This window comes from Oncorhynchus tshawytscha, linkage group LG24, assembly GCF_018296145.1.
Source record: "Oncorhynchus tshawytscha isolate Ot180627B linkage group LG24, Otsh_v2.0, whole genome shotgun sequence".
Classification (NCBI taxonomy): Eukaryota; Metazoa; Chordata; class Actinopteri; order Salmoniformes; family Salmonidae; genus Oncorhynchus; species Oncorhynchus tshawytscha.
In genome coordinates, this window is record NC_056452.1 from 10408999 (window position 1) to 10417720 (window position 8722).

The 8722-nt window shown below is 46.1% G+C and overlaps 1 protein-coding gene across 6 annotated transcripts in view; it reads left to right on the top strand.

The window, feature by feature from the left end:
* LOC112256418 (protein Smaug homolog 1) overlaps positions 1-8366 on the top strand; it is an 82933-nt gene extending 74567 nt beyond the window's left edge. For 3 of the 6 annotated variants that reach the window (XM_042305291.1, XM_042305292.1, XM_042305290.1), the window contains 7 exons: positions 2678-3004; positions 3941-4051; positions 5245-5354; positions 5858-5944; positions 6973-7219; positions 7901-7986; positions 8175-8366. In XM_042305291.1, coding sequence (XP_042161225.1) covers positions 2678-3004; positions 3941-4051; positions 5245-5354; positions 5858-5944; positions 6973-7219; positions 7901-7986; positions 8175-8297 — 1091 coding nt within the window. In that variant the 3' untranslated portion in view covers positions 8298-8366. The remainder of the gene's footprint in view (positions 1-2677; positions 3005-3940; positions 4052-5244; positions 5355-5857; positions 5945-6972; positions 7220-7900; positions 7987-8174) is intronic. The other 3 variants (XM_042305293.1, XM_042305294.1, XM_042305295.1) reach the window with 3 other exon arrangements.
* The last annotated feature ends 356 nt before the right edge of the window (positions 8367-8722 follow it).

Genomic DNA, 8722 nt, shown 5'->3' on the forward strand with positions numbered 1-8722 from the left:
GCACTGATGTTGGGCGATTAGGCCTGGCTCACAGTCGGCGTTCCAATTCATCCCAAAGGTTTTCGATGGGGTAGAGGTCAGGGCTCTGTGCAGGCCAGTCAAGTTCTTCCACACCGATCTCGACAAACCATTTCTGTATGGACCTCGCTTTGTGTGCGGGGGCATTGTCATGTTGAAACAGGAAAGGGCCTTCCCCAAACTGTTGCCACAAAGTTGGAAGCACAGAATCGTCCACAATGTCAGTGAATGCTTATAGCATTAAGATTTCCCTTCACGTGAACTAAGGGGCCTAGCTCGAACCATGAAAAACAGTCCCAGACTATTATTCCTCCTCCACCAAACTTTACCGTTGGCACTATGCATTCGGGCAAGTAGCGTTCTCATGGCATCCGCCAAACCCAGATTTGTCCGTCGGACTGCCAGATGGTGAAGCGTGATTCAATAATCCAGAGAACGCGTTTCAACTGCTCCAGAGTCCAATGACGGTGAGCTTTACACCATTCTAGCTGACGCTTGGCGTTGCGCATGGTGATCTTAGGCTTGTTTGTGGCTTCTCGGTCATGGACATCCATTTCATGAAGCTCCTAACGAACAGTTATTGTGTTGAAGTTGCTTCCAGAGGCAGTTTGGAACTCGGTAGTGAGTGATGCACCCGAGAACATAGTTTTACGCGCTAAATGCTTCAGCACTCGGCAGTCCTTTTCTGTAAGCTTGTGTGGCCTCCTTGCTGCTGAGCCGTTGTTGCTCCTAGACATTTCCACCTCACAATAACAGCACTTACAGTTGACCGGGGCAGCTCTAGCAGGGCAGAAACTTGATGTTGGCAACCTATGATTGTGCCACGTTGAAAGTCATTTGCATGGCTGTGTGCTCGATTTTTATTTTTTATATATACACCTGTCAGCAACGAATCCACTAATTTGAAAGGGGTTTTCACATCATTTTGTATCTTTCTCTCTCTCTCATATATATATATATATATATATATATATATCACACACACACAGTTGAAGTCGGAAGTTTACATACACTGAGGTTGGAGTCATTATAACTAGTTTTTCAACCAATCCACAAATGTATTGTTAACAAACTATAGTTTTGGCAAGTCGGTTAGGACATCTGCTTTGTGAAGATGCTGGAGGAAACAGGTACAAATGTATCTATATCCACAGTGAAACGAGTCCTATATAGACATAACCTGGAAGGCCGCTCAGCAAGGAAGAAGCCACTGCTCCTAAACCGCCATAAAAAAGCCAGACTACAGTTTGCAACTGCACATGGACACAAAGATCATAGTTTTTGTAGAAATGTCCTCTGGTCTGATGAAACAAAAATAGAACTGTTTGGACATAATGACCATTGTTTTGTTTGGAGGAAAAAGGGGGAGGGTTCCAAGCCGAAGACCACCATCCCAAACGTGAAGCACGGGGGTAGCAGCATCATGTTGTGGGGTGCTTTGCTGCAGGAGGGACTAGTGCACTTCACAAAATAGATGGCATCATGAGGCAGGAAAAGTAGGTTGCTTCAATAAATCTACATCTCAAGACATCAGTCAGGAAGTTAAAGCTTAGTCACAAATGGGTCTTCCAAATGGACAATGACCGCAAGCATACTTCTAAAGTTGTGGCAAAATGGCTTAAGAACAACAAAGTCAAGGTATTGGAGTGGCCATCACAAAGTCCTGACCTCAATCCTATAGAAAGTTTGTGGGCAGAACTGAAAAAGCGTGTGCGAGCAAGGAAGCCTACAAAGCGGACTCACCAGCTCTGTCAGGAGGAATGGACCAAAATTCACCCAACTTATTGTGGGAAGCTTGTGGACGTCCTACTGTAATGTTTGACCCAAGTTAAACCATTTAAAGGCAATGCTACCAAATACTAATTGAGTGTATGTAAACTTCTGACCCACTGGGAATGTGATGAAATAAATAAAAGCTGAAATAAATCATTCTCTCTACTATTATTCTGACATTTTCACATTCTTAAAATAAAGTGGTGATCCTAACTGACCTAAGACAGGGAATTTTTACTCAGGATTTTAGGATTAAATGTCAGGAATTGTGAAAAACCTGAGTTTAAATGTATGTAAGGTGTATGTAAACTTCCGACTTCAACTGTATATCTCTCTCACAAACACACACACACACACACACACACAATAGACTATGTAATTATAATATTACATCAGTGTTTAAATGTCGCTTGGTCCTACAGTATCTGAAATCTTGAGTCGAAGTGTCTTCGTGTTCACATGACTGGTTTGCCTTTAGCCACTTTGTCAGGTGTTCCTGAAAGCTAGCAAGGGTACTGTACTCTCTCACACTGATTGGCTGTGTGTTCCATAATCCAGACACTCTGACTGAAAAGCTGCTTTCACTTCTAACTAGAGCTCCATCACCAACTAGCCTACTTCCCTCTGGTGCAGACAGAGACTTCTGGCTGGAGAACCGTGTGTTGTGAATGGGTGTTGTCATCACTACATTGATTACAGTATCAAAGTTGAGCAGGGGGCTAAGGCTCATGTCTGGTCTGGGCCTCACCATGCCCATCTGTCCATATGTCCCTACTAGTTCTCTAGCTAACACAGTGTGTTGTTGTAGTAGTGTCATGGTAAACAGACCGCTGAGCCCCTTTCTAACAGTCTGGGCCTCCCCCTGTCTCTTGTGTGTATCTTGCAGTCCTGTCCGGCGGTGGCGGCGGGCAGCACAGTCCCCTGAAGCGCTCGGTGTCCCTCACCCCCCCGATGAGCGGCTGCTCCTTGGCCAGTTCCTCCTCCTCGTCGGGCGGCCAAGCCCTGGGCCTGGGTCATGGTTGGATCTCCCAGGAGGACCTGCGCGGTCCCCGAGGAGGAGGGCTGGGGCTGGCCCCCACCGACCCTCACCACGCTCCCCTCTCCCCTCAGAGCAGCGTAGCGTCGTCGGGCAGCGGCGGCAGTGAGCACCTGGAGGATGGAGGAGGCTTGCACCGCAGCAGCACATTCCACGAGGAGGGCAGCTGCATGAGGGGTGAGTTCGGTACTCCACCGCTTTCATGCGTAGCTTAGGCACAGTGGACAGAGTAGCATGGAGGAGGGCAACCAAACCAACCAATCAATCAATCAACAATTGATCCAGAGGTTACCAGGGGTCATGAGTGTTCTTTCACCAAAAAAAACTGGCCAAACAAAACAGATCGCTTCACCCTGCGAGAAACCACATCTCCCTCCTTGCTCTTCCTGGAAAACATTAAGGGAGAATATCAATTCTCAATTTATAGTGTAGTGATCAAACAAGCAACTTGCTTTTCTCCAGGTGTTCACAAGCCACCCCTTCCCCCAGCTTCCCTTTCATAGAAATTAACATCCCATCTGTTGTCAGATAATTCTGAATGTAGCCTACAGAAAAGCACAACATTGGTCACATCAATGGTACTTTGTGGATTTTATTTTAATTTTTTTGTACATAGTTCAAAATATCACATTCTATGGTTTCATCACTTATTAGACCTATCTCTGATGTCTTGTCTGTGCACATATTTGAGTGAACGTGGCAACAGGAAACGAGACACCTGTCGCATGGTATTTTAAGTTGTTATGCACCACTGCCGCTCATGTTAAGGGCTCGGATAAGTCTTGACTACAGTAGCAACGGCGGGGTTATTTGGTTTTGAGAAAAGTGTGTGTGTGAGGAAAGGTGTATGGGGTGATATTAGTGCCAACAGAAATGTTATCCGAATTTAATCATTTTAGAATTTGTATTTAATATTTTTTTACTTTGCGTTGCACAAGTTGATTCAATTTATGAATACAAATTCAAAATGAATGAATTCAGATCAAATGTATGTTGGAATTAATATCACTCCATAAATGGTGTGTGTGACCTGATCACTTAACATCAGTCGGGGACTTTATAGTTGATGCCGGCTGAAGCATTTTCACAAGTTTCCCCACTTCTTTACCCCAGTCTTTCCCTTAGATTATTGTCCAGGCGTGGCGCAAAGGCCCCCAAAGCAACATCCAGGCCCTCTGGGAACCAACAGAGTTGGGCAGGGGGGCCTGCCCCAGCTTTACAATGGTAGGGGAAACACTGCTTGACCCTCACTACCATTGACACGTATTAGTTCAGCAAATGCCCCTTATCCAGACTGACATTCAAATCGGAACAGTCCCTGCCTGCCTGCATACAGTACAGTAACGTTTCTTGGCACCACATCCCTCTCTGACAAGTAAAATTCTCGAAAGATAACCGACAGAGCGTCTAAGTCGTCTTCTGGGTCATGTTCATTCGGGCACACAATGTTTGAAAATGTTTTGCAACTGAAATGGAACATTTTGTGTTTCGTAGTCCAGGTAGTTCCCTCCCTGTTTCAGTCCATTTTCTTCCATTGGGTGCCTAATGAACATGACCCTGAACTTAACTTCACCGTAGCTATCTACAGGAAGAGTGAGATGACTCGCCTGTTTGTGGTTGTTGGGGGGAGTTAATAAAAAACCACCAGTATATTTACAGTCCCGCCAGAGTTCTTTGAGTAGAGATTACTAGATTACTAAACATTAGTTCCCCGAAGCGTTCCATCCATCACCTATATTCCAGACGTGTCTCAGCGTAGGTGTGCTGATTTAAGGATCAGGTCCGTCGTCCTGTCCGTATACTCTTATTCATTACGATATAAAACGCAAACTGATCGTATATCAGCACTCCTACGCCAAGACACTTTAAATACGGGTCCTGAACGGTCCATCCTGCTAACAGTGGCGGTTTCTAGATTTGTACGTCTTGGCTTAGGGTTAAAGATTTTGAAAGAAAGGCCATTTTATTCTTTGTTTAGAGCCTATCGTTTGCATCCAGGTGTGAAGTACACTGTTAAAATTCAATGTTACCAATTATGAAGTGGCAATGAAACATGATTTTTTTAAAGCAGTAAAGTGAAAGACCGCTAAGTGAATTGACATTTGCACTCTCACCACACAACAACCATAGCGAGCGGTATAATTTTCCTTTTTACGCTTCTAGTCAGCTAATGGTCATAGAACCAAAACTCTCTCAGATAGCGACCAAAATATGAGGTGGTCTCTTGTATCAATGTTTACGTCACAGCCTTGACAGGAAAGGTTAGACTTGCAGGGTTCCAAAATGCCACATTATATAGTGCACTACTTTTGACCAGAGCTCTATGGGCCCTCTATGGGACATGTGACATTGGTCTGATGTGTGTGTGTGTGTGTGTGTGTGTGTGTGTGTGTGTGTGTGTGTGTGTGTGCCTACAGATGTGCCAGCCTGGCTGAAAAGCCTCCGTCTCCACAAATATGCGGCGCTCTTCTCCACCATGACTTATGACGAGATGATGTCACTGACCGAACAGCAGCTGGAATCACAGGTCAGTGGTAACCAGAGCATCTAACTATGGGAATACCTAAGGAAAATGTACTAGGAATGCAACAGCAAATGTTAGGGCATTGAAAGTCACTGCCTTCAAAGAGCTGATAGACATGAATTGGTATTTTAAGCATTACAAATAAGACATTATAGCGGCTCATTCGTGCTTATAACAAGTTAAAAATCTTTGGGGCGGCAGGGTAGCCTAGTGGTTAGAGCGTTGGACTAGTAACCGAAAGGTTGCAAGTTCAAATCTCCGAGCTGACAAGGTACAAATCTGTCGTTCTGCCCCTGAACAGGCAGTTAACCCACTGTTCCTAGGCCGTCATTGAAAATAAGAATGTGTTAACTGACTTGCCTAGTTAAATAAAGGTCAAATAAAAAATAAAAATGATAACCGCAGGCTTTAAGTAAAATTATAGACATTTTCAGTTTCAACACTTAGAGTTATTCATTATTAGTTTCACTGTGTATTTAACATGTCGTTGTGTTTTTCTTCTGCAGAATGTCACCAAAGGGGCACGGCACAAGATAGTGATCAGCATTCAGAAGCTGAAGGAGCGTCAGAAAATGCTGCGTTGCCTAGAGAAGGTCAGCGGTGCAAGTTGTCAACTTTTAGGTTGAGTGAATTGTCACAAAGCTTCTACAATGTCTGGAGGCCCAATCCCAAATCAACCTCTAAAACCCTACACCCTGTGCACTTGTGGCAATCTAAGAGGATTTGATAGGTACAGTATAAGCAATATCGTTGTGAACAAGTGGAGCTGTTACCATATTGCTTACACCAGTCAAACCCTCTCAGATCTGTGAGTGCGTAGGGTCTAGGGGTTGATTTTTGGGATTGGGATTGAGCGGAATAGGCGGACAAATGGGGTCAGCTTTTGACTTCCTTTCTAAAGGGTCAGTCAACTGAAGTTAGGACAGTTGCTCGTTCTCTTATTCCTCTGTTCGACTTCTTCCTTCCCTCTGCACGTAGTGGGAAAGACTGGTGAAAACAATACTAGGAAGATGTCCAAGTGAGGGCCCTTGGAAGCTCTCCTTTCACGTTGAGAAGCAGACAGGATAGGAGCGAAACGTGTGTGTATTTTTGGAACCACTTTCCCTCGTCATCTCATGGCTGGTATCCCGTCGCCCACCTGACAGCTGCTGGTGTAGAGAGGACTCTGACATAGACTTCTAGAATGCTTCTCCTCTGAATAGGAATATGCATATTTGCCTCCCTTACTGTAACGGTCCGGAACTGTTTTGGTGTCATCTAGGGCTGTGGTGGCCATGACATTTTGTATGCCGGTTAATGTCATGCAAAAGACTGCCGGTCTCACGGTAATTGACCGTTAATTAGCATAAACACATTTAGCGTCTTGCAGGCCTCCACGCGTACCAGCCGCTGATGTGCGTCTTCGATGTTAAAGAAGCGCCTTCATATGAATCATGCTGATTTGACATCCTCCCTGCTATACCTACCTTCTCCTTTCTTTTCACTCCTCTCTTTTCCCTCTTCTTTGTGACCTCTCTTTCCTTTCTCATTCCTTTATTCTCTCTTGTCACTCTCAACTTTCTCTCTCTATCACTTTCTTGAATTCTTTTTTTCCCCTTCACTCTCTCCCTCTCTCTCCCAGGATGTGTTGGAGGGCGGTAACCTGCGTGGCCCTCTCGCCGAGCTCCACCAGATGATCCTGACGCCCATCAAGGCGGTGGCCAGCGATGAGTCGTCCCCCAGCTCGCCCTCCTCGACTGCACACAGGCCCCTGTTGAGCCCAGAGGGGAAGAGCAGCACCGCCCCGGGAGGAGGGGAGGGGGAGACGGGTACCACACTCATCGCCGAGGGGGACATCCCTGGCCAGTTCACCCGCGTCATGGGCAAAGGTACAGAGGATCTAGTCCCGTAGGTTGGGAAGTGAAGTTGACGTAACGTTGTCCTACGCACAACACATTTGCTGTAGTTGCTGCTGAGAGACATGCACTGAAAGAAACCGAACACCTGGGATCACAATGTGGTCAAAATAAAAGGGGTATTTAAATTTTTAAAAACCATTTTCATATGTTGCTCACCAGTCCACCATCGATGTGGTCTCAAAATATCATTATTTTGCACATGAGAGCGTCAGAGCTAGCCTGACAGAATGCCTGTGTCTACTTCCTGGAAAAGTCTGATGACGCAAAAGACAACATTATAGGCTTTTTGCGTTTACTTCATTTTGGGCATCAGGAGACTGAAAGCGATATATCTTGAAAACTTTAATGCTGATATTCACACTTTTTGGGACTGCATCAAAAGTGGACTAATGAAAAACATTTGGAGTAAATTGCCCCTTTAAGGGTGGTATAAGGAACATTCTAATAGGGGGCTTTTTGGTTTCTTGACTTCCCTTCCTCTCCATTACCATGTCAGTGTTATGTGCTGAGCAAACAGTGGCCATATCAGAACAAATGTGGAAGATGGAAATCAGTGGGGCCAGGTTTCCCCTGAGCTTTCCTCTTTGCTCAAACCCCCGCTTTGTCATCAAAGTCCCCCTGCCTCACTTTCTCCTCTCATTCTCTCTCTAGTTTGCACACAGCTCCTGGTGTCCAGGCCCGACGAAGAGAACATCAGCTCCTACCTGCAGCTCATAGACAAGTGCCTTCTTCACGAGGTATACACACACAGACACACCTGACTGACAAGACTTTTCTTTATACACTTTTTCGGACCTTTATTTAGCTCCAGGGTGAAATGTATCCCATTAGAACGTCTCTATGTTCTGACCCTGAGTCATGCTCTCTCCTTCTCTTTGGCCCTGCAACCCCTCCTTCCCCCTCTCACCCCCCTCTCCAACCGCAGGCATTCACAGAGACGCAGAAGAAGCGACTGTTGTCCTGGAAACAACAGGTGCAGAAGCTGATCCGCTCCTTCCCCAGGAAGACCCTCTTGGACATGGCCGGCTACCGGGCACAGAGGAGGTAGGTTATAGACCACGTGCACACACACAGGCACAGAGAGAGAGGGTGAGGCGGTCGCAGAGAGAGAGAAGGTGAAACACGCGCACACACGCACGGAGAGAGATGGTGACACACACACACGAACAGAGGGAGAGGGTGACACACACACACGAACAGAGGGAGAGGGTGACACACACACACGAACAGAGGGAGAGGGTGACACACTCACACGAACAGAGGGAGAGGGTGACACACACACACACATGAACAGAGGGAGAGGGTGACACACTCACACGAACAGAGGGAGAGGGTGACACACACACGAACAGAGGGAGAGGGTGACACACACACGAACAGAGGGAGAGGGTGACACACACACACATGAACAGAGGGAGAGGGTGACACACACACACACATGAACAGAGGGAGAGGGTGACACACACACATGAA